Here is a 26,006-nt window from a genome sequence, read left to right as displayed (position 1 = left end):
GTGCAACTTTCCTACATGCTGCAGTTTAGCTTGTCTTGTAGATTGTTCACAGTCCCTTTGTCACTGGACTGTAATGGATTCTCATTCATTAATCAATGGTATATTATTAATGGTGAATAATTCCAAAATTACTTCCAGTAACAACTTCTTTGATATCTTTACGTAAGCAATTTGTAGCTGTTGTTTTTTGTGTAAAACAGTTTTATCTGAGGTTTTTGCATAGAACTTAAGCTTTATTTCTTTTCCTTTTTCTAAAACCTGTTGTAAAACTTGGGGTAAAGATCACCCCACAACTGTGTTGTCCTCTGATGTAGTTTATTCTACTGTGAATTGCTGGAATTTCAGAGACAAGGTACAATTTATCATAGCCTGTCTTTGTTCTTCATCTTTATTCTGGTCTGTCAGTGTTGCAAATTGTGGGTTACTGCTATATCTCTGTATCCCAGAGCTACATATGTAATTTATATCCTTTTGCATCTAGTTAAGCATTGCAGGTTTTTGTCACAACTGCTCCTCCCCAGATTCCTCTTCTCAAATATACCCTTACCATTGCAGTATCCCTAAGCCTGGCTAGCCTCTGCCTTTGCAGGCAGAGTGCACATGGGCAGTGACTAGCTGATGACACCCAGCAAGTCACTGAAATATATTGGTACGCTCAAAATTTCTTTCGTCCCTTTCAGCTCCACTCTTTCTTCAAATGGCTGTCTGTTTTTTAAAAGAGCTTTTCTAATTCTAGAAGTGAAAACATTCTCTGCAACCTACAGCGTAGGTATTTGTCTCCCTTTGGTGATGTTGGCTCCTGTTGATTGTCCTTGCCTCCCATTTTCCTTTGGTTACTGTTGGTGGTACTTTTTTCTCCTATGTAATCACTTCTCAGCAAGTTGCCTTGTGCTTTTGGGCAACGTTGGGTCATTTGGCAACACTCTCTCAACCATATGTGCTCTTCTAGTATTTGTAGTCTAGCATGTATCAAGACTAATATGGGCTAACAAGATTTGAAAAAACTTAAAAAAAAAATAAATGTGGAATTGGTAGGCAGAAACTCTGTTTTTGATCCAGACAGCTCCCTCTTATGTTTGGGAAAAATATGCCTGCCTTTCTCAGCAACAAATTAATGTATTCTAATGATTTATTTTGTATTAATTACTTGCAGTGTGCTTTCCTGTATTGGGTGCTGTGAAACAATAGTTATATCACCAGAGGCATAGTAAGCGAACTTTTGCAACCATAACAGTACATTTACTTTGACATTCAACTAGCCTTTGAAAAGCAAAAACTTCCTACCCCTAATCTTTGTATGTTCCCTTCTTGCCCTCCTCCCCCAAGTTAGCAACTCCAAGCTTAGTCAGTCATAATGATTTTAAAGGCAGTATATCACTAAATGGAAGACTGTATGTTTCATTTGACTTCTGACAAAAATGGTGCTTTCATCTTTGTATGATTGTGTATAATTTATTCATGGACAACACTTGAATTTTAGTCACAAGAATACTGTGATAAACCTTTTCCAAGGGTCTCACATAGGAGTGAATAGGAAGCCAGTTGGCTTGGTTGTGGTGTATGCCGTGTCTCTCCCCCTTCTTTTGTTCTCTGGTTTGTGCATTATATCAAGTTCCCTGGTCTTGCTTCTCTGCCTACAGAAATTGCAAGGTTGTTATGTAGAAGCGTAATCCTGTGAGACTGGCTTTGTTGTTAATGAAGCAACTCTTCCCTAGTGAAGGAAGCTACCTGTGACTTTTTTCAGGAAGGCCTGTCTGAGCAGTAGACAGCAGGACCTGCTGAGGATGTCTGAGGGTTTTCTTTTTAGCTTTGACCGTCTGGGTCTTGCTCAGTCTCAAATTGAAGACCCAGGAAAGGCAGCATGTTCTCTTATTGATAGACCACCTGACTGGTTTCCAGAAATCATCTGTTGTGGAGAAGAGAATAGCTACCAGCTGACTCAGTTCTTGTCAAAGAGGTCTGAAGCATGTCTATGGAGTTCTGCCTGATGTCTTGCAGACTTAGCAGGGACTGGGGATTTAAATACAAGCAATTTACTGAAATAATCAGTATCATCTTCTGTGACTATGTTCTGAGGTTGTGTGTGTGCCCACTTTGGCTTTGCTTATTCAGTGGCAGCTGGTCTTTGCTAATGTGAATGGGATTCCCATGGTTGCCAGGTTATGTGGAATGTAGGCATGTAAGACTGAACTTTGTGAGAAAGTTCACCATACACTTGTCTTTTTTTCAGTCAACAGGTTCATTGAACATTTTTAGATTTGCAAAACCTATTTAAAACCGCCTTCTAGGACTTTGGTGTTAACACAAAAAAATGGATGTAGAGCTGCAGAACCGCTCACCATGTGGTACTCAGTACACCTTGATTATTGCTAATGAATAGGAAGAGAAGTGGCATCCTGGGGGTGGGGAGAAAGGTGGTGGTAGGTGATCTAGGAACAAAGCATTGTTCTCATTCTTTCTACATGAAATGGTCCCCAGATTCCCTATTGCAGTTTCTAGTAGGGAAGAATGATCTCTCCCTATGCCTCAAAAAATAACAAATCAGCACTAAGCTACCTTTGCAGATATCATAATACATGGAAGTCAGGAATTGTTTCCTATCTTCTGATCAAGCTTCAGCAGTGATTAAGGTTTATTTCACTTACGGCAAGTTGGACTTCCTTCTACCTTGTACCCGCTGAAATAACTTATCTGTTGACTCTGGATTTACTGTCTTGAACATGTACCTCTGGAGCACTGCCTGTTTAACTAGACATGAATAAGAGAAAGAATACACATTGTAACTTTCTTTCCATCTGCAGAGTTGACCCCTGAGGAGAAAGCCATGAGGATTGCCAAAGCTATGCGTAAGCAGTCATCAGAGGTAAAAGAGAAATGGGAGAACTTAAATGCCAGTGCCAGTATCTGGCAGAAGCAAGTGGACAAAGCATTAGAGAAACTGAAAGATTTGCAGTGTGCCATGGATGACCTTGATGCTGACTTGAAGGAGGCTGAAAACGTGAGGAATGGATGGAAGCCTGTGGGAGACTTGCTCATAGATTCATTGCCGGATCAAATTGAGAAAACTACAGTAAGTGTGGAACTCCTGGGAAATATTTAGCCTGTGTGAGAGTCAGACCCCTCCATTCTTCTACCCCTAGTCACGGTAGACATGTAGACACTGTATACTTAAATTCTCATGTACAATTTTAAGTGCTCTTTCTTGAGACGTCAGATCTAGCCTTTAAAGCCCAGTACTGTACCACATTTGCTGTGTCAGCTGTGATTGCATAAGCAGGTGATCAGCAAGCTGCAGATGTGTATGGAATATAACAGTCATTACATGAAAAAATTGTGCTCTAGGATTTAAATATTTTCATCCTAGAAATACTGTCTAATCCATAGTTAGGCTATGGGTTTGTCTGGAGCTTTGCCTAGACACTGGAGTAGGAGTGAACTGAATCAGTTACCTACCCAGCAGTTGACAGTAGGCTCCCCTCCTTTTTGTAGTGGTGAGCTGTCAGATCAGCTTGGCCATCATGTATTGCTTTCTTCTCAGAAAAATACTTAGAGCTCTTTCGGTAATACAGAAGTAGGTACATAGTTTTAATTTCTGTTAGTTAACTTTCACACACTTCACATATCTATTGCCTATTTTAGCTTGTATGAGTGAAAAATTCTATTTGCTTTTACTTTAGCTTGGCTTCTCTTCAGGATTATTTCAAGGTGAAGAACACATACTACTGTATCATGTCCTTATGGACAGGCCAGTTCCTGCAGCCAGGGTTCCAGGACACCCATGCAGGGCTCAGCACCCCAAGTCATGGCTGCTCATGATGAGTAGTAGTCATCCCCTGCTTAGCTGCATGCGCTGGGTAGGGACCCAGTAATGCAGAGCTCCCCAAAGAAGGAATACCTTCTGATAACTACCATTGTCCAGGAAAGCTGGCTGGGAACAGCACGGTGCTTGGTGGAGTGCCTGAGTGTCAGGGATTCCAGGAGAACATGTAGGTATGCACACGTAGGTAGAGGAAATTGCTGTTTCAGGCAAATCTAGCAGTTAACATCAAGCATCTGTTTCACAAACACAACTTTTCAGTTTTTAAGCTCAAGAATTAATATGGCAAAACATTAGAGGACCCTTGGATCACGTACCTAACCATCCATGTCTTCGGCATGGGATGCTGGTGTTAGAAGAATGAAGGGCCATGGACTGCAAACAGTTTTCTGCAAACATTCTCTCTATATATACATGGTCTCTGGACTGTCATGAAATTAACACATTAATTTCACATATATCAATGTAAGCATCCTCGTTCTCCAAATTTTGTTGTTACTTTCAGGTTTAATGGAACAAAAATCTTTAAAACAAAGGCAAAGCTGATTTATATCCAGACTGCTGTTGATTTGAGAAGAGTAATGCACCTCCTTTTACATTTTAATATAGATATTAAAGCAAGCACTAAGATGCTGATGCTGAATAGCTCTTTGTTCTCATATTAAATGACTTGTCATATGTTGATGGCTTTTTCTGTAAAGAAGAGTAAAGTCTTTTAGATTTTCATGGCTGTGGAAAACCTGAAACATCTGCTGAAGTAATAGGGGCCTGCTGCCTGTCCAGAAGCCAAACGCTTCTTTCGTACCAGTAGGTGCCTTCTGTTCCTGGGCCTGATGAGAGAGATTTTGAAGGGAGGTAAATAATTGAATTGTCCAAAGAAAATCTTTTTTCCAGTTGTTTTTGGCTTGTTTCATGAAGCTTAATCAAGCCGTTTGTAGGATTGAACAATTAACTGCTCACAGCAAGAAAGACATTTGATGCATCTTTTCAACTGTAACTAAAACTTGCATCAATTTTGTCTTAATACTGTATTTAGTTCCATTTGATTTCCGTTTTTAATCATTGCAATAGTTTTACTCTGCAGTTCTAATCAGGTAAAACATTGTACTTTGCCTTAGAAGATACATTCCTTCATGCTTTGCTAATTCAATAATAGTTTTTAAATTGAATTTTTGTCAGCTGTTTAATACTGGAAAACTGTATTTACTGAACACATTTTTTTCTTAAGAGCACTTGACAGGCTGTATGCTGTTAAAACTCCTGATAGAACGTTGCATATTTCTTTTTGGAAAGAAAAGATCTAAAGCCTTCTGGCACCACTAAAAACCTTATTTAAATTGTTTTAGGAGCACAGTTTGGATATGGGCATTTGAGTAAATTTCATACTGTTTTTCTCTAAAGATTAATATGAAGGAGTTAAGAATATTGACTCAACTTTCTTTGCTGGAGAACTCAGAGTTGTGTACACGTGTGTAGGATAAGCTGCCATGTTGGGCAAGTCAGCACCTTGTTAAGTTTATGGTGGCTTTGGTGCTGCTCAGATGTCTGTTAAGCATAAATGTATGCTTCTTACTCTTCTAGGCTTTTAGAGAAGAAATTGCTCCCATCAACTTGAAGGTTAAAACAGTGAATGATTTGTCCAGTCAGCTGTCTCCACTTGACCTTTATCCATCATTAAAGATGTCTCGTCAACTGGATGATCTTAATATGCGGTGGAAACTTTTACAGGTATTCTTCTGAAAGTGTAGAGTAGGTGGGGCAGGGGGAGGGATGCTTCTCACTCTCTTCTGTTCTCTTAAAAGATTCATTATGACCATTTGTTCATTATTTCTATCTTTAAGGTGTTACTTTAGTGGTACCAAAGCAGCAAAGGGAGCTGTCTTTCCTTCTGTGGCTTGACCAAAAGTTTTTCCTTTCAAGCTGTCTCAGCAGTTTACTCAATCAGGAGACTGTATTAATCTGTTCAGTTTCTGCAGGGAATTCAGTGACTGGAGTATTAGTAGAGCTATAACAAGATGTAAGCAATATCACATTCAGCATTATACAACAGAAGAGGGTATGCTGTGAGACTCATGTTGCTTAGTTATGATAGTTGTACTTAAACAGTCTGAGAAAGTTAAATCAATGTGCCTGATTACAGTTCAAACTCGTGCACAGTTTCACAGTAAATGGTTTAATTTTCTTACATTAGCTAGCATTCATTTATCAATTTTTGGACTTTGTCACTGTCTTTTTCGTAGAAAATACTTCTTGTGAATCAGCTACTCTTTAGTTCTTTATCTAGTTTCTAAGGGTGATATTAAGTGTGTGAAAGAACTGGGGGAAGGATGGAGGATCTGTTGCCTCTCAAGCTGAGGGTAGTGGGACTGAATTTTCAAAACCTGAGCATCAGCTTCTGGGCTAGTAGTTTTGAATTGGTTGCTCCTGAGAGGCAAAACTATTAATGTGTCCTATCAGTCCTTCCCTTTCTGAATGCAATTTGGTAGCGGGATTTTTGCGTTTTGGGTATGTTTTTGTTTGGTTGTTTGGGTTTTGTTGTTTGGGTTTTTTTGTCCCCTCAGATTGATTTAACTAAGCAGCCAAACTGCTGCTGGGTGTGCTAGTACAGTTTCAGTTAAGAAACCAGGGAGAGTCATGTCAGCCACTGATGTGGTATATTCCAAAATGGTTCCATGCTGGAAAGGTAGCTGTGAGAAAAATACAGTCAAATTGAGACCTGTTGACTGTGGAAATTTGGACAATGGAAGGGTTGGGAGGAGGTCAGAAACTTCAGCAGTCAGCTGTAGTCACCATGAAACTACTGTTGTTCATTACTGATTTGCAGTACTTGAACAAGAATACTGCAAGGTATGAATGTGACTTTAAGCAAATGGAAGGGAAAAAAGTAGCCTTGAATAGACGGATGTCAAGTAAGTGCTGTGACACACAGATAACTTACATTTATTTAACTACAAACAAATGTAAACAGGTGTTTTTATTATCATGGCCCTGGTGTTACAAAGTAAACGTAATGTAAATTTTGTGTATGTGTGTTTATGTGTAGGTGTCTGTAGAGGATCGCCTTAAACAGTTACAGGAGGCACACCGAGATTTTGGGCCTGCATCACAGCACTTTCTTTCCAGTAAGTTCTTTGAATTAATAGATGCATGTGAGATATGATGGCTTTCTCAAACACTGACTGCTCTTTATTGCAGGTTTCCCTATAGCTTGAGAAACAGGAATTTCCTCTTCCATGCTGTTATCTACCTCCCTATTTTTGTAGGGGTCCTTCATCTTCGTAACTCCACTGACATTCTACTGGCATGCTTCCCTCAAGGATTACTATTAATGTCTTGTTGGGTTACGGCTGTGCCCCTCATTACTCTGTTTGCTGCAATATCTGACCTGGGCTGTTCCAGAATCTTTGTGTTCATAACATCATCTCATCCCATGCTACATTTTTCCGCAGTTTTCTGTTGCTTCCACACTTGCTGGGATGACACAAAGAAAGAGCTATCTGGATATTTTATTTTTATTAAAGGCTTCATGTCATACGTTCCCGGAACTTCAAATAAAGGGGTGCGGAAAGCAAACCTGCATCAGTTCCTCTTGAGACCCATCCTTGCATCTTTTTCTATTTAGTGACAATTTTAAGGATGTAAGCCTACAATCTCCCATGTACTAAGAGGGCAAAAGCAGATGCTTTTGCTCCCTCATTCTCATTTGACTTATTTGTTACAGGTAGGTAGGTTGTAATATCAAGATCCCTGTTGATTTCTTGATGTTCTAGCCTATCTGTCATCATCAGATCTCTTGATACAAAGTGTTAACCCAGTCAGATCTCTGGTTTTTAACGGAGGGCTTCAATAATAAAGATAAAATGATTGTAGGAGTTGAGAAGTGAACATAAAAATGAGCAGCTCTGTCTCAGAGATTCTCAAGTGCTGTATATCACTATATAGCTAAACAGCTAATGTAATTTAAAACAATAGATAAACCTTGATTTATTCTTGAGTTACATGACAACCGTGTTCTTATTTTAAATTAACAACTAGTTTTTCAGTAAACATCACAGTAAACGAGATGCAGTGTATTTAAAATATTACAGCTGTTATGCAAAATAACTATTTCTGGAGCCACTTTGTCCTTTTTTTTTTAAATTGACAGAAACAAACAACTTTAAAAGTATATGATTTTTCTTGTTTTGTTTTAAACCCCATTACAGGTATGGCATAGTGTTGCTACAGTGGCTTTGTAGCCCTTCCAATCCAATCAAACTTGTAACCTTGACCTGGACAGTACACCTATGTAATAATTTGCTAAAAAGAATATAGATAGAGTAGTATCTTCGGCACTGTTGAAAAACACCAGATTAACTGTTGGGAGAGTAGTCAGTCTAGTCTCTGTAATTAAAACAGGCTAGGAAGCAATGTAGAGGAGATGCAGTTTCCCCTACTCTAGCTGGTTTGAGAAGTTCCTGACATCACTCCTCTGTCACTGTTAAGGCTGTTCACCTCTCCTCACCTGGACCAATGCAAATGTTCAGGTCCCTGATCTGGGGGTCGGATGGGCAATGGATGAAGAAGCAGTGAGAAAGTCCACATGTAAATCAAGGAAGCCTGCCAGGCAATGCTGGCTGGTTTTGTTTGCCTCGACCTGGATCATTTCCTTGATTTGTCTTACAGCATGCCACAGCAAATAATTGCATTCACAAGACTGAATGGTGAACTGGCTCTGTTGCTGGATAAAGCATTCATAGAATTATGTCCAGAGAGACTATTCAGTGCCTTATCAGCATGCCTCAGCCTTGCTTAGGGCATCTTCTCCAGGCTTAAGGGGACATTCAGTTTACATTACGTACAAAAGTGAAGAAGGGAAAGTTTCCAGAATGCATGTTGGTAGATACCGCAAAGAGCTATAGCCAAGTACTGCCGTCCTGCAAAAACAAATAATATGCAGTTATCCATTTAAATTATTTGTTAAAAACAAAGAACCTTCTTCCTCACGCAAACTACAGCAAAAACTTCTTTTAAAAAAATCTGGTTTAAGACCTTAAACTAGAAAGAGTTACAGAACTTAATCCCTACAACTTTATATAAAGTCTGTTAAATGGAAGTCAGGGACAAGTAACTTCAAAAGGAAAGTAATAAAAAAAAATCATTAAATCTGGAGAAATGAAGGTTTTATCCTGACAGGTTGAAATAGCGCGTATTCTAAATCAAAATTTTCAAACCTTTTTAGGAGCCATAAATTACTTCTAACTCTGAGGAATAAATAGTGGTAGTTTGAATAAAATAACCTCAAATTCCTAAAACTGAGATTGTGATGTGTGTGTCTCGTGCAAATCTTTATCTCCAAAGTTGCACTTCCTTATTAGAGGGGAGGTTTTTTCTGTGCTCATTTGACAGCAGCTATTTTAAATTTACCTCACCTCCCTGTCACTCTTCCTCTAAATCCTAACAAGACACCGTAGCTTGCCATCACACCATGTTCAGCTGACTAGCTCCCAGTTGTCATTTAATCAGTAATTTGTGCTAGCAAAACACCTATTTCTACCTGTTCATCAGATTAATAGAATCACAGAATAGCCCAGGCTGGAAGGGACCTCAGAAGATCATCTGGTCCAACCTTTCATGGGGAAGGGAGCCTAGATGAGATTATCTAGCACCCTGATTCAAGCCCCCTTAATACAGTGATTTCACCTTGGCAGTGGCTAGTAATGTTTCTCTACTAAAAAGACACAGTGCAGCCTTTAGTACCGCTGTTGGAGTTCTTGGAACACCAGTTACATGGATTCAGCTAGACCATCGTTAAGAAAGTGCTTCAGAATATTTTTGAAGACTAGCAAACAATATGGCATTTTCCTTTCCTAAAACATTCTGCAGTAGGAGGCTGAGCTAAAGAAGCATCAGTAGGCCACTACAATCTATGATCCCTCTCTTTGCTGAGCTATTTTTCTCCTCCCATCAGTGTTAGACAGAATTTGATTGCTCTTTTTTCAGTGCTTTTGAGATGGGGAGTAAGCTCCTTGCAAGTTAGTTGCTGATCAGTCAATTTTACACATCCTAATACAGATAAAGATGAATCCTTATAATCGGTTATTCTTTGCAAAAAGATTGTTTTGCACTCTCCTGCTTTTAGAAACAGTAACTTGTTTTTTCTGTAATTCATTTATATTCTAAGGCCCAAGATCCACTCCCCTCTGTTTCTTGTATGCTTTCTTAGAAAAATCCGTGAACATCCATGAAGTGCTGACTCCACATGTTCCCTGACAAATAGCCTAGGTCTTCATGTGGCCTGCTCAAAGCACCTCTTGAGTGGTGTCCAGCCTTACTAATATCTGCAGACCTGCTAGTGAGTGCCAGAATCAATAACTACTCTGTTCAGTTTTCATCGAGAAACTGATTTTATAAAAAGAATGGGGATTTCATTTTGCAAAATTCTGTGTGGCAGAGAACTGGCAATGTTTTTAGAAAGGTCGTTCCCAAATAAATAGAGTATGGCTTGGTCCGTAATAATTAACAATGTAATTTATTATTTTGTTTAGTCCATATCTGTGTCAGCGCAAAATTTCTGTGGTCTGTCATAGGACATAAATTTTACCTAAGCAAACAGTGGCCAGATTTTTCTTCTTAGTTAGCTGACATAATTAGTGTAGTAGTACTGGAGCCACCATAGGTGTCAAACTGCAACAGCAAAGAATGAAACCCTAAAGCTGATGGCCACCTTCACCTATCTGGTTGATTTTTTAAATTCTTTTTCTTCAGAGTTATGAATGCTTAAGGATTACTTTTTAGTTAACTATCTCTATTTGAGCACTTAGCCTTTACTATGTTTTTTTCTATACTGGGTAACAACCTATCTCTCTATTGCAAATGTTATTTTCTTCTTTAAATAGCGATATGAAATTTTCTCAATTCCCTCCCTCCCCTCCCCCATCTGAATAACGTGGTTTACTTGGTTCCTGTAGTTTCCCAAATATGCTTCCCAGTTAATCTGTCTTTCAGTACATGAATGTTTCTTAAATTATAAGCCATGAAATTTTGTGTGGTCCAGGAAGAGGTTACAGCAGTTAAACCACTCGGGGAACAGCCAGCTGGGAGCAGGGTGAGACCTGTCTCTCCATGCAGCAGCACCAGCCGATAGGGGTTACATGGCTGGTAAGTCTTTGGTGCAGCCTGAGAGGTCTTAGAGGAAGAGGAGAGAGTTACTTCTAAATGTTTTTTTTTTTTTTTCCCAAAGAGCAATGAGCTCTAAAGTGGGCCGTGCTTGCAGAAAATAACATTAACTGAGAGTTCAATTACTTAAGATCCAATGTGGATCAAAGCTGTGTTGCATTTTACCAGGTTTTTAAACAGTTGTCTTAGCACCTAAGAGTAGGCACTCTGTATTGGAAGTGTTGGCATATGTGTACAGTACAAATTCATCGCATTGTGATGATCAGTTATTCCTACCTGTCCTTTCAACCTCTGCTTCTACAGTGAATCTAGTGAAGTGAGTTCCTTCTATGATAAAACCCTAATTAACCAGGCACTAGTCTGCTAATTTGTGGTAGGACATATACGTCTACCTATGGTTCTTCAGTAAATAGCTACTTTTAAGTTGTGCACCAGGAGTCCTGTTGGCCTGAACACCTTTTCCCCTTTTATCTCCTGGGATCTTTAGATAAGCAGAGTTGTAGTGTCAGGTATGACTTCATGCCTTTTGCAACTCAGTGTGCAGAAGGCTTCTTGATGTTATGGATGATATCTGTTGACATATCAGACTTGCATAAATTCTGCAAAGATTACTGCTGTTCAGCAAGGAGTGCAAAAGCAGGTTTTAATGCCTGTTTTTTTGGTCATACGGTGTTAATCAATATTAATTTCAGTTGCAAATAGGAGCTAAAGATTGTAACTAATAAAAATAAGGTTGATATGTCTCCTTTAGTTATGTTGCAGAGCATTAATTATAGTAGTGAAAACATTTCTTTTCAAAGCTTAAACTGGTAATAATTCTATGGAGGTAGGAAAACCAGTGTCTCATTTTCCCTGGATGGATAGCTTGCTTGCTCAGAATTTATTATCCTTCTTTGAAGTAGAATCACCGCGTTTGTTTTATTTCCAGCTTGGCGTCAAATAGATGCCTAGAACCACCTCGATAGATTGCCGTTGTTTTCTCCAGCTGATCTTTCCAATTACTGAAAGTTGTCTGGGAAATTTTGACTGTTCCCATTTAATTTATTATATCTGCTTTAATTGTAAAATAAATTAAAAAAGAAAGTTGGGGGTTTTGACAGGTGCTTTCTAGTAATTATCTTCTCTTTATTTCCTCAGCCTCAGTACAGTTTCCATGGCAGAGATCTGTTTCACATAACAAAGTGCCCTATTATATCAAGTAAGTTTGCCTTGATTCTTTTGTCCGTAAGCATAACAGAGGGTCTTATCACCATAACCTGGCAGAAAAACATAGGTACTAAGTAGTAACTAGAAAAGTTATTAAGAGTTTCTCTACATAGCGTTATGCTGCATATACTATATATTTTCATATTTACTGCTTTTCATACTGTGTAATTTAGAAATATGTAAAAGCAATTCAATGATAAACCCTACCTAAAAACCTCACTCAGATATGACACAGCTGAGATTGTCCAGTGTAATACTCTATCAATAGTCAAACTAGGCTTGTTTTTATGTGTGCAGCTCATCCAGAGTATAAACTGGTAAGTACATGTTCAGCTTTTTTCCCTTTAATGTATTTAAAAATACAAAATGTATAACCCATAAGAGAACAGTACTGACTAATAGCTTTAGATCCTATTCATCATTTTGTGCAAAATTCTTATGGAAATGGATACATGGTGGTTGTCCTGTCATTTTCTTTACCTTATGGAAACTTTTATAGTGCTTGATACTAACATAAATGTAAAATTAACATACATATTGACAAAAATTGTACAAATACCTTGGTTACCAAGAGGAATGGTCAAGACCTTTATTTTGAAGATAATAAGAAATACTTTGTCATGGAGGTATGGAGATTTTGATGTGTTCCACTTAGATCAGTCCTTTACTTGGGTTTTCCCATTCCATCAGCATTTATTTAGGTACTGTTTGCCAATAATTTAAAGGTCAAAGATTGCAGCTTTGACAGAAGGATAGCTTTTTGCTGAAGTTTGTTATCAGTTTGAGTTTGGAAAAAAAGCAGGTTTAAGTCGGTAAGATGACTATGAATTGGAGCTACAGATAATTCGTTCTAGAATAACATCAGTGAGGACTTTGTACTATTGCGTATTGCTCTGTCATAAATCTGAGAGCCACATTTTGTGTTTCAAGCAATTTATGAGTGCTTGAGAACTTTGAAAAGCAGGTAACGGTAAATCTATGTTGATCAAACCTGTTGTCACCATTCTTGAGGTGTGACGGTTGTTTTTAAACTGTAATATGAAGATTAATTTTTTTAAAGGGTCTGGGTAGGTAACTAGAGAAAGGAGAAACCTACTGTGAAGATCCTTGAATTCTCTATAAAAGCATTTGAACTTCTGCTGAAAAGTTTTGCAGGAGGCAACAGAAGGCTGGGATGTGCTGGAGGAGGGGTTCCTCCCTCAGCCCTGAGTGGAAGGGAAAAGAGCAGAGGTTGGATGTGGAGGCACACTGACCGCCCGGACTCAGGCAGCAGTGCAATTAAAATGATCACACCTATGGCAGTAATTCAAAGAAAATGCTGAAGTATCAAACTACAGAGAGCAAGAGGGAAACTACCCTGAAACAGACTTTTTTTTTTTCTTGTGGATATGTCCTTATTGGGCATTGAAAGATGGCAATTCATATTCCTGCTCTACCTGATCAGAGCTGGTAGCTGAAGTTGGGAGTGTTTACTGCGTGTGAGTTAGCCTGTGGAGGGGTCTGTGGAGCTTCCGGGTACATTCAGAGTTGGAGGATAGAGATAGGATGGATAGTCCTACCACAAAAACAGATGTAACGGACTACGGCTAAAGCTTCTGATCTGTGCTGAGCAAAGAAAGGATTTTTAACTTGAATATTTCATATGCATATCCTTTTTTTCATACTTCATAATGCATCTTGGTGTTTTGTTTTGGGGTTTTGTTTGTTTGTTTTTAGTTTCTGGGCATATCCCTTGTTCCACCTCAGCCAGAGTTCAGTTTTAGAGAAATCTTTTTTTTTTTTATGATGACTCATTCAGAAGAAAGTAAGTCTTTCCAGTGTGTGCACTAGGTGCAATCCTGCAAGCACACAACTTGGTGGCAAAGTATCCACCGATACTGTGGTGTTGCTCTGATAGTAGTGTGTTGGCTTCCCTGGAGCTGGATTGGGGAACGAAGCCAGTCAGGGCTGAGAAACAAACCCCAGTGTCTCTCAAACTTTTTTAATGGTCTTGCACAGGAAGTTTGATAAAAGGGCAGAAGCATAGGGCAAGTTTTCTGAGGGTTGAGGCCTTTATAGAAGCAGACCACTGGTTTATTTGAGGATGACTTTAATGAAGTCAACAGAATTAAATACTGCATCTCGAAGAAGGCTTTTCCAGTTGTCTTTCCCTACTTTCAAAACAATACATGCTGCTGAAGCAATGTCTTGATTCTTGTGTCTTGAAAAAGAAGAATAAAGTTATGTGTAACTGGTAGGATTTATTTATTTTAGAAAGCTTGAAGAGGAATACTGAATTTCAGTAGCTCCACAGTCTGACAAGCAGACTGACCCTGGCACTTCCCTTCATATCTTATTGCTTACTGATCTAAACTTAATTTTGGCAGCAGCAGCTAGATAATGCACAGAGTTGTGGAAAATAAAGCAGAAAAGAGCTGATTCTGAACTTCATTTACTTTGGTTGATCAGGCTGGAAAGTACTCTTAGCTTTAAATATTCTTTTAAACTTTCATCTATTCCCTAATTTCAGATATAGTTTAAAGAAGAGAGGAAAACGATGCTGACAAAAAAAAACCCCTTATTTGATTGGAGTGATTAAATGAGTTTTTGTTATATAAGTCAAGAGAACAGTCAACAAGATTTAATGATGGTTGTTTATATAAAAAAATTCTGGGAAAGAGGCAAAGATTAGGTTGATTTCCTTACTTTTTGTTTAATTGTACTAACCTCTTTGAATGCTGTGCCTTTGACGTAAAACACGAGTAGCAGGAACAGTCTTAATAACTCTATCAATCAAGAGCAATTATATTTACTGTTTTTACAGCAAGACTTGTATGTTCAGAGAGGAAGTTCAAGGTACCAGTTGTTCATTTTATGGGGTAAGGGTAAAAAAACAGCAGAAGAAGGAGAATAAAAGTATGATTCAATGATTGGTGGCTGAAAAATGAGAATCTTTTAAAATTAATTTTGGAAGGGAAATAAATGCTAATTGAAACCAGGCTACTTCAGTTCTGAATCCAAACATACGCTCTTTTTAGACAACCATAAATTCATAACTTTTATTTCATTTTGGTTGCTTTTTGTGAGTGTCCTTGAATGAGAAATGTAAAATTTCAGAAGTGACATAGCTGTAGGTAATGAGGTAGTTGTACCTCTATTAACATGAGTATTTAAAAAAAATACTGCACTCATCGCAGGTTTATTGCACGCAGAAAATGGAGTTTAAAAAGAAATTAGGGAGCTGCAGCTGAGAAGGCAGGAGGGAGCACTTTAGGCAGCAATGAATCTGTAAGGAGGATATCAAAATGATTCAAGGCGTCTGTGTTTTCAGAGGAGCAGCATTTATTCTGTTTGTTTCCTGATGCCAGTGGTAACTTGCACCTATATGCATGGAAAGGAGCCTCAAAGAAAGAGGTCCTTAATGTGCCAGCAGACCACCTTGGCTTTGGAGTGCAGTTTGTTCTCCGCACCCTATTTACTAACAGTTGGCATGTCTGCCCTTTCTGGGGATGTAATGGAAGCGTGTGGAAAAAGCCGGTGTACAAACCCCTCTGCCCAATAAGTTCAGACAGAGGCAGCCTGGATTTGGAGTGTTTTGGAAAGGAGTGACTACTCTGCTTGGCTGGAAGAAGGATTTTATAATTCATTGAGCCCAAGTTTATCAAGGTGTGTGCTCCCTGGGCTATGGCAAATATTTGGTTGAACTGAACCTACCCACACGATTTAGCCTGTCTCTCTTCTCCTCTTCAATTATCTTACTATATAAACCAAATTTCCCAAATGGTTTTGCCTCTGTTGATGTGATTTTATTTAGTCCTTTTTGCCTCCTGTTTTGATTTTTCTTAATGACAGTTGATAGAAGTTTTTGTATTTCTGTAGTCTGAGTGTCCTCTGTCGCAGTAGAATTCAATCAACAAAAACCTGAATCTGTGAAATCTTGATGCTGTTAAGAAAAAAAGCTTAGTCATTCATACTTCATAAAAAAGAGTGGGACTAGTGATCAGTATGGAGCGGGATACAGCAAAGCAGGCACAGTATTTACTAATGCACTTTTTGTCCAGGCTTCACACTTTTATTACCAAAGGTTTGGCAAACTTGCTGTTGAATATGTATTTCTTAGGTCGGTTTGCAAAGGTTTGAGATTTGAGGAGAGTTTTGTGCTGTTGTTCATTTATAACTATTTGAATCGCACAAATAAGGCATGCTTGGCCTATGTAACAGAATATGAAAAAATAAAACCTATATTACATAGCACTTCAATAAAGATATTCTGAAGAGAAACAGAAGAATAAAGGAGGCACTGTGTCATTGTTAAACGTCTTTGAGGAATACATGATGAACTGAAAGGAATGTGCAGAAAACATAATTGCCCTGGCATTTCTTACTGTTGTTCTTTTAACTGTAATTTAGGTGTCCTTCAGCTGTGTACCTTTCAATGCTATAAATTTTTAGATTTATTAGATTAGTACTGTGCAGAGAAAACAAAAGGGTAATACAGAACGGGTCACAGTGAGTTTAATCTCATGCAGGACATTACACAGGGAGAGCAATTTCTTGGTGTAATCATTAAATTAATCAATATCAAACTCTCTAGTGACCTGGTTGCTTTTCTGTAATTCTGCAAAGAGACTAGCATCACCAACACCTTAAAAATCCCATTTTATCTCCTCCTATATCACGTTCAACTTTATGGGGGACGGGAATAAAATACTTTCTGCTTCTCCATATTTCTCAAGGCTCTTCAGGAAGCCTTTCCTGATGTTTGTTTTATACCTGTTTGGGGAAGATGGGGAGAACTAATGGAACTGGGAAATGTAACTTTTTTCTTGTTCTAGCTGTATCCATAATCCCATTCTTCGAAATATTAAGAAGTATTTTGTTTTCCCTTCTAAGGGAAATACAATTTGCAGAAAGAGATAATACAGGATTCAGTTTTGGGGACTTTCTTCAATTACCAGTTCCTGTGCTGATCTTTGTTTTCTATTAAAGAAATGCAGTAGTACATTTTCTCTGGAGGGATTTCACAATATTTGTATATAAATTGCTTCACCAACCTCTAATATACATTTACCCTTGCAATGCATTATGTTAACTCTTTCACCACAAAACAGTATTTTCTAATGGGCTTAAATAAAGAAAATATACAGTATTTAGATAAAGAACGATGACATATTTATGAAGTGGGGTTGTTATTATGCCATTTAGAATTTGGCCAGGGCAGCAAAGTCAGAGTTCTGAATCCTGTTGATTCATTGATGATCAGTAAACATCCTGATTTCAGTTAATTTTTTGTGCAAATGTCTACAGGATCAGAAAGCTTCTTAACATAATGCCAGAGCACTGCTTCAGTGTCTGCTCTTGTGGAATTTGTGAGTGATTATCAACACAGACATAGGCCTTGTCTGTGCTAAGAAATGATTAAAATCCCACAAACCTGTCTCTAGCTTTCTTTCTTGTAGACAAAAAGCCAAAAAAGGATTAATTGAATTTTTTTTCACAACTCCATGGGCAGCTTGAAACACATGGAGAGGTACAGCTTACTCCGTTCATTTCAACAGGACTGTTCTCTTATTTCTAGAGATCATAAGCTAAATGACATGCTAACTATTTCTTAGCTCTTTATTTACAGGCAGGAAGTGTTTTTAACAAGGATTGTCTTAGCCAATTATAATTAGAAAGCTGCCAGCAAACATAATGGATAAGAAACAGATTGTAAAGATAAATGTTTGTCATTTCAGCTTTAAAGCACTTCATTAGTATGTAGGTTTTTTAAGATTTGGAATATCTTGTTTAAAATGGTTTGGGTTTTTTTAAGTGAAATTCACACAAATGCATTTAGGCTTTTAAAAATTACACTGTTTTGCCATATAATCTATTCATGGATGCACGTTTTGCTGCGTGGCTTATATTGTGTCAGGAAGTTTTGGCAGAAGAGACCTGGGAGGATCTTATTCTGAATAACAGTCTTTTGATACTAACCAAAAAAATAATACTGAATGAATTCGCTTGTGGCTCAGTCAGTGACACACTTTTAATTCTTCCCTGATTGATGCATGTGGGAAGAGGTAACATGTTCACACCACTTGTGTTACTGTCCTGTAGACTGTCTAATTTCTGTCGTAGCAGAAATCCCTTCTTACACCACCCACTGTGCAGAATGAAATCTTGTAGGCTCAGCTTCTGCAGACCTTGAAAAGTTCTTTTTCTCCAGTGCCATCTACATGCAAGACAAATAATGAGCCCAACTGTTGTTCACTCAAAGTTAAACATCACCTCATTCTACAAGTAGTTCTTCCTGGAGCTAGTAGGGTACTTGAAAGAGAAGGTGCTCCTCGGCACGAGCATCGCTGTGACCTGGGACAGAAGTGCCACAGTAATTGTAACAGAGAGGGAAGACTGTAAATTCGTCTGCTCTTGGTTAAATGCTTGTTTTGAGTCTTTTCAAAAGCTCAGTGAGGTGACTAAAAATTATCAACTTCTCATGTACTTTCACAAGTTATCATACAAGATTAATTTTTTTCTATCTAACATCAGCATCATTCCAGATTTAGATTTCCATTAGCTTCTCTGCAGGCTTAGTTTTCTGTCACTGGGGGTTGCAGATTGTTTTGTGTAGAAAAATACAGAAAATGGCATTTCTTCACATTCTTAGCAGGCAGCTGCTAGCAGGGCTGAATTTTCTGAAGACTTCCTGTTGTGTCTCTGTGGTGAAAACAATCCATCCAATTCTACCTAATTGCCTTCTGGGATTTACCAGAAGTTATGGCCTCCAGAGGAATCAAGTTGGAGGTCGCTTCATGATGTAGTAAAATCATTTTGCCTGGAAATCTCAGAAAATGACTGTAGCACTTCTGTGAATGAATTGCATACCGCTTTAGTTGCTTACCTTGTTTTAGCAGCTCTGGTAATTAGCAGTTTAGCAGTTTCTGGTCCTTTGCTTGAAGGATGACATCTTTCACATATACGTGTGAAATAAATACAAAGAAATCCTACAATTTTCTGTTTATCATTTTCCTTGTTCTTGTAGGTCTGAGGTCTTGTATTTTATTTGTGTTTACTGAGCAAGGTTTCAGAGAAGGGGGAATATCCAAGTCTGCTTTTACTTGCTGGGCAATAACTGACAGGCAGTTGTAATACTGTGGTGCATATTTTAGAATAGGTTGCTATGTCATGAGCTTGCATAAAAAGGAGCTATTAGGTCCCTGTCAGAAAGATCTCCCCCAATTTCATCAAGTCTGTCTTATCTATTACAGACCATCCAAAACTATAAAGTTTCTGAGCACATTTCTCAGTGCTTGATCTGCTTGCGTTAGTCTTGTATATCAATAACACAAAAGCTACTGTAGCTACAGCAGAAAAGATGGATCTTATTTCAAAGAGCTGCTTTACAAACCAAATCACCAGAAAGCACTTTGTCTTCCATGCCTCCTATTTGGACACCTAATAAAGTGACTCCTTTATCTGACAGTTTTATTTGTAGCGTAGGAAGGTTATCTGCACACCCATTTTTCTTCCTGTGAAAATCAATTTGTGTCCACATAAAAGTCCCTACATATTATGGAATTGTTATCAAACAAAACTAAACTTCAAGAAATTTCACTGTTGAGACTGATTCTTCCCTTCTCCCTCAGTTTCTGTAGCGCTCTTAAATTTACAGTCACATTTTTTTCCTCAGCTCTGTCCAGAGTAGTCTGGATTTTGCATCTTCAATCTCAAAAATGAAGCTTATCCATGGAATATATTCAGTGGTGGAAGTGGCACTGCCTGTAACGGTGGAGTTGCTGCCTCCTTTGACCTGAATGTCCATTCAGCCAGTGATTCACTCACTCTAAGCCCATTCCGCTTCTCTGCTAGACCCATGTACAGGATTGCTCAGCCATTACGGATGCTTTTGTGCTTGGTGTTTTAGGATGGGGCTGACATAATCGCATTTACCTTGTGTAGTCATTTACCACTGACAGGTAGTACTGACTTTTGGGTAATTATGAACAAGCCCAGATGAAGAGCTTCTCTCTCGCCTTTCTTCTGTCCCACCGGATGATGTTCATGACTCCTCCTTCCTCACATAATCCTAGCGGCAGGTAGCTACCATGTGTGGTGTACAAGAGAATTGAGTGATAAGTTTTGAAAACCCATTGGTCTATACACAGTCATACACAAATATATTTCTCTTTTAAATGAAAATAGAAACATAAAAATATTTTTGGTCTTTATTTTAATAGGTATATGTTTCATGTTCTATGTTTTTTCTCTAAAGAGAAAATTTAGCTATTCCAGTATTTACCTCATTCAGTGGAGAAGTAAGATGATAGTGCAGGATACAGAGATTTTTTGGTATCTCCACTTCTTTTCTGCTTCATGTTAAGCACACACAAAATAGAAAAAAAAATATTTTTGCATGGTATGTTGTCATGATTAAAGCAGGTTTTAGTCTTTCAGATAAAACTGCTGCTGAAACTATGTACTTAAAGCATACAATTTCAGTAATGAAATTGTTGTTTGCTCTTGAACCTTGGAAACCTGATTTAAGGAAAAAGATTGATTGGTAATATCAGCTCTTACTCATTGCATATGGATTTATAAATACGAAGAAGCTGAAATCGCAATTAGATCTTGAAAGAGATGAGGTTATTAAATAAATTGAACACGACAAGTCATTATGTTGTATTTTCTGTTCCTGTTTGCTGAAGTTGTATATGATGATCTTCTTTCTACAATACAGTAGGGGTTTTTTATACTAAGGTTTTTGAGAATGCTGGACAGTCAGTTGCCTTTACCTTGGCACAGCACCGAATCCAGATGCATCCTTTTTTGTTGTCTTGGCTTTGTGATTATTTATTGGTGTGCCCCTTCCAGGGAAATAATTGTCAAGCTACTTGTTTTTGAAATGGCATTTCTGGACAAGGATAAATGTAGTGCTGTTTTAAAAGTGTCTTTCTAGAAACTTGCAAAAACACTGTTTTAGATACTGGTATGGCATAGCTTTGGAGTTCAGCATATCAGAGCCTTGACCACCTCATTCAGAATTTGAAACATGAACTTAATCCACATGATATTATTATCAAACTGAAACCAAATAGTAGTTTTAGTTAAGGAAAATGTGTTCAGATGTGAAAATGTACTTCAGTGTTCTTCTGCATTGGTTTACTATAGTATTTCAGAGTTAATGGAAGTCTAACAGATGTTTTTTTGTTTGCACATTGTATAGCTCTTTTTTGTTTAAATGTAATCGTGTCCAGGGCTATTCTCTCCTTTCAGTCATCTCCTAGGGAATAATCACAGAGAGAGAAAAGAGGGTTTGTACCAACTGTATTATTCATTGAATACAAAGTATGTATTTCCTAAAAACACATCACAAAGTTGTGATGGTGCCAGATATACAAATGAGCCCCATGGCAGAGAGAGTTAAGCCTAATGAGAGAAGCTGACTGTAGAGACCTAGACCATACGCAAGGCTGGAAAGGTCACAATGGTGAAGTGGGGATCATATCCTCAGTGCAGAGACCCAATGCACACGCTTTCTACTAGCGTATCTCAAAGGGTAATGCCTCCCTTTTGTGGTACCTGCCCTGTATCTGTAGTGCTTTGGAAGAGGACCTTCTATCCCATTTGTTTTGCATCACTTCATATAAAAGGGTTCATTCTTGGTTGGTTTCTCAATTAAAAAAAAATATAATTATTGAGCACCCACTGAGGTACAGCCATTTATATATACCAACAGATGCTACAGTCCACTATATTTAAGGGCAAAGTGCCATTTAAAGCCATTATTTACAACCAAGTACACCTGTAGGTGAGAAAAAAAAGGTGTGTGCTTTAAATGTTTTTAAATAGAAACAAAGGTGAAATAAGTAGTATTCTCTGCTCATCATTGTTAGATTTGCTAATCTAGCGTAATTTAATTTTCATTACTGACCTTTAAAGGGTGTGCTATGATCTTTTTAACACAACTTCTCTAATTTTCTTACAAATCTAATTCAAATGTAAAAGTGAGGCAAGAATATGCAATCATTCTGGCAATTAATATTCAGAAACACAAGTAAAAAGTGGCTTGACAAAAGGGAATTGGGGATTTCAGTAGACCTGACATAATACACATTAACCCCTACATCTGCATACCTGAAACCTTGGTGAATTAAAACAGCAGTGCTAAATCATGGGTTAAGCAATGCTGCCTATTGAATCTCTCTTCTGTGAGCACTAGTGTAGAACACACTCCCTAAATGAAGATACGTATTGATCAGGTGAATGAAGAGTGATCAGGCTTTCCATTAAATGGTAAAGTATAAAACTGTTGTATGTGTTCTGATACATATGTTCAGATATGCAATGAAGTCTGAAATAAAACCTCAAAGCTTTTTATTTCTTAAAGTGGTTTTACAAATATTTTAATTGTGCTACAGCAGCATGACATTTTGCATTTTTACCTTATCAGTGTGCCTCTTAGCTTCAGGATCAGAGTTCAACTGATAAATTCACACTTAGAAACAAAAGTAAATACTGTTAAATATGGGTGGACTATTGTCAAACCTACTTTGTGATTAAAAAATCAAGGAGCTGAGTGGCACAGATCATGTATTTTAATTAAAGAGTTGAAGGGTTTCTTGCCACTTAAACACAGAAAATCAGAATGTCTTCGGGTTTTTGTCCTTCACATTATGTGTGTATGTGTGTTGCCTGAAACTGATTACCTCATTCCTTTGTAGTCATGAGACACAGACCACCTGTTGGGATCATCCTAAAATGACTGATCTCTTCCAGTCCTTAGGTGAGTTTATTTCTTAAAATGAACCATTATGTGATGTTCATTCCATGAGCAAAAGCTTGCATTTGTCTGCTGACCACATCTGAGTTGCCATGAACTGTGTGTAACAGAGCATTTCCCACTTTGCGGTGAGACACGCTTTGCAAGAGACCTACTGCCTTGATCATGTCATGTTTATTGCCTTTCACCAATTTTAATTCTGAACAATATGCTCTGACCCTATACTTTAATGTAGTACCTTGCTTATTTCTCTTAAATCCATGAGGGATTGTCCAATGATGCGGGCTGCCTGCATGTTTAAAGCAGGACGCTGGTCTGCAGGGAACTAATTTTTGTAATAAATCAGAGCAGCTACACTATCAGTAGAAGTTAGACCATATTATGGTACAACTAGTTCAACATGCCCTGCTAACATTTACATGTACTGTGAAATCTCCCTTTCTAAGGAGTGAAAGGGTATAGCACTGTTACGTGAGCTTTATTCTAAAATAAAGCTTATGGCTAGCTGACTGTCCCTTTCAAAGCACTGTTTACAAAGTCATGGCATAGAAATTATGGTTTAAAAAGACATTTGTTTCTCTGTTACTGTGACCACTGCTACACTCCTGTTCCTGTATGGTGCCTGATGGAGTTTTTAAATTTTTGAGAAACATACTGCATTTGGAAACTACTTGATACTGCATAATATATATGTAAAACTTTTATTCCATGTATGTATATTACATGTACCAAGATGGTGCCAGGATTTCTGGTGTGCCAGTCTCTGAAGGCCCTGGATTGTCAGAGTCAGGAGGCTTTCCCTGCAGGTGGATTGGACTGAGGTCCTGACTTCTCAGTTTGTTTTATTTATTCTGATATATCCTATTAATTCATTGCAGAGAAGAGAAGGGATATCAGACTTCTTCCAAAATGTATATGTAAATGAAACTTATGGACTCTCTTCTTAGGGCTGCTCATATTTCTGTTCTGCTGTTTCAGCTGACTTGAACAACGTACGCTTCTCTGCCTACCGTACAGCCATCAAAATCCGAAGACTGCAGAAAGCACTGTGTTGTGAGTTTGGCCATTGAGAAAAATTGTTTTTCTGCAGTATTTGGGGAAGGGAGGGTCAGCTTAAGTCTAACAACATTAATGTTTAACAAGGGACCGTATACAACCTTGACAGATTGTCAACCAACAAAATGGCAGGAAGAATTGCCAATAGTAGCTATCATTATTGCAAATAAAATGAAATAATGAAAAAGGGGTGCAGCAGGTAAGTTGAAATGGTATGCCCCCTAAGAATACGTTGAAAAGTGGCAGGAAAATAAATATTGGACCTCTTGGCTATTGCACAACTTTCCTGATACAAGCTGACACAAAGCAATGTGATATGATGTGAGGTAAAACCCTGACTTTTGACATAAACTCAGGTATTTTATTATATTTTAGAGGGGTTTGTGTGTTTACTGCTGCTACATATAACTTAGAAAATATTCCTCCCTCTCAGAGAGAATATCTTGCTGTGTGGATTCTAGTTAAAGAGGAGATCAGGCCACTCAAAGTGTAATAGGAAAAGATACAGATCTCTGTAGTTAGTATTGCTGTAGATTTTAATCACAAAAAGCTAATAGGACAAAACAAAATATTATAACAATGAAAGTATGTATATATATTTTGGGGATGTGGGGAAGGGTCTTAAATTTAGATAGGAAATAACAATGCGTTTAGTATGCACATTGGATATTCTGCCCAGACCTGTGTTGGCATTTGTCTCTGTTCTTAAGCAATCTAATAATTCAGCCACAGTCCATACTGACGAGCACACAGATTTCGTCAGCAGGAAAGGATAGGTGTCTACTGAGTAGGCTCAGCTGTCTAAACTACTTCATTTCCAAGGTTCATGTTTGTGTATCCTATTTTCTGTTATAGATTTGCTAGGTATTTAAAAAAGCCTTTCATATTATATCACAATTATGGTTTAATTCAGCAGCAAGTTGCATGATTACCATGTTTAAAGTTTAGCAGCCTCAGAAGTGATGGATCAGGAGGTCTTGTCCTGGCCTCTGGACTTGGGACTTCTCTGAGTCACACAGCAAGTACCACACTGTGGTTCTGGGCTCTTGCTGGAGTCTCCTGTTCAACGCAGACTCAGAGTACTCTTTGGAGTCATCCTGCCACTGGTATTTCTGCATTGTCCTTGAGAATCAGGCTGAGAAAAAGAAAGATGATACTTCCTAGGGGGAGCTGAGCTGGCTTGTAACTGTTCAATGTTTACGGAACTAATAGTTTGTCATGATACAGAAATTGTTTATGTTACAGATAGAGGCAAGATATGGAGACGAGGAAGATAACTGAACGGGCAAAAAGCTTAGAAGGAAGTGAGATTTTGTGAGAAGGCATAGAAGAGAGGGTGTGGAGAAGAAAACTAGCTGAAACAACTGGGGAGATTAAGGTGTACAAAAAGAAAGTGCAAAATTGTTGTAGAGATAATGAGAATATTAACTTTAAAAATTGTTAGGACTATGAATGGAAAAGAAAATACATAGAAACACACATCTACTGGAAAGAAAATAGGGTGAAGTAGAAAAAACAGAAACTGGACAATTTTGGAAGGACATGAGTTGTGAATGAGTGTGAAGGTCATAGAACTTTAGAAAGGTATAAACAGCTGGTATAAAAATGTTGTACAACGCTAACAAATATTCCTGTTTAAACTCGAGTCCTTGCTGTGGAGGGACTTTTCAGCCCTGAAGGGTGTACAGTACTGCAGTCTGAGTAGGAACACAAGAAAGACAAAGCCATCCTAAAGATGCAAGCAAGGAAGGAGTTGTAGAAAGCAAGGTCCCTTCCCACCCTCCAGGTGTTAGTTTTCCTTCCAGTCTTAGAAGACAGCGGTCTGGTCTTGGCAGTAGCTTCTTGGCTGGACTTCAGATATGCATTATACCAAATGAAGCTGTGCCCGAGGTGCTAGCTAGCTACTGCAGGAAGGTAGAGCACATACATGCGACAGCACAGGCTCTTGGGAGTACCTCTTGCCACTCATTCATATACTGTGCTGGCTTCTCACAGACTTTCAAATCAAGTTCGTGATCTTGGGTT

At 38.2% G+C, this 26,006-nt stretch overlaps 1 protein-coding gene across 6 annotated transcripts in view; it reads left to right on the top strand.

Moving 5' to 3' along the window:
• Window positions 1–26,006, top strand: part of UTRN (utrophin) — a 390,409-nt gene that overhangs the window by 299,302 nt on the left and 65,101 nt on the right. For all 6 annotated transcript variants that reach the window (XM_075088021.1, XM_075088020.1, XM_075088019.1 and 3 more), the window contains 6 exons: window positions 2,802–3,070; window positions 5,399–5,545; window positions 6,861–6,939; window positions 12,113–12,173; window positions 22,867–22,928; window positions 23,904–23,978. In XM_075088021.1, the coding sequence (XP_074944122.1) occupies window positions 2,802–3,070; window positions 5,399–5,545; window positions 6,861–6,939; window positions 12,113–12,173; window positions 22,867–22,928; window positions 23,904–23,978 (693 nt within the window). The remainder of the gene's footprint in view (window positions 1–2,801; window positions 3,071–5,398; window positions 5,546–6,860; window positions 6,940–12,112; window positions 12,174–22,866; window positions 22,929–23,903; window positions 23,979–26,006) is intronic.

Source organism: Phalacrocorax aristotelis, chromosome 3 (genome assembly GCF_949628215.1).
Source record: "Phalacrocorax aristotelis chromosome 3, bGulAri2.1, whole genome shotgun sequence".
NCBI classification, from domain to species: domain Eukaryota; kingdom Metazoa; phylum Chordata; class Aves; order Suliformes; family Phalacrocoracidae; genus Phalacrocorax; species Phalacrocorax aristotelis.
The sequence above is the reverse complement of the archived record's forward strand: the minus strand, read 5'-3'. Positions and strand labels throughout refer to the sequence as shown.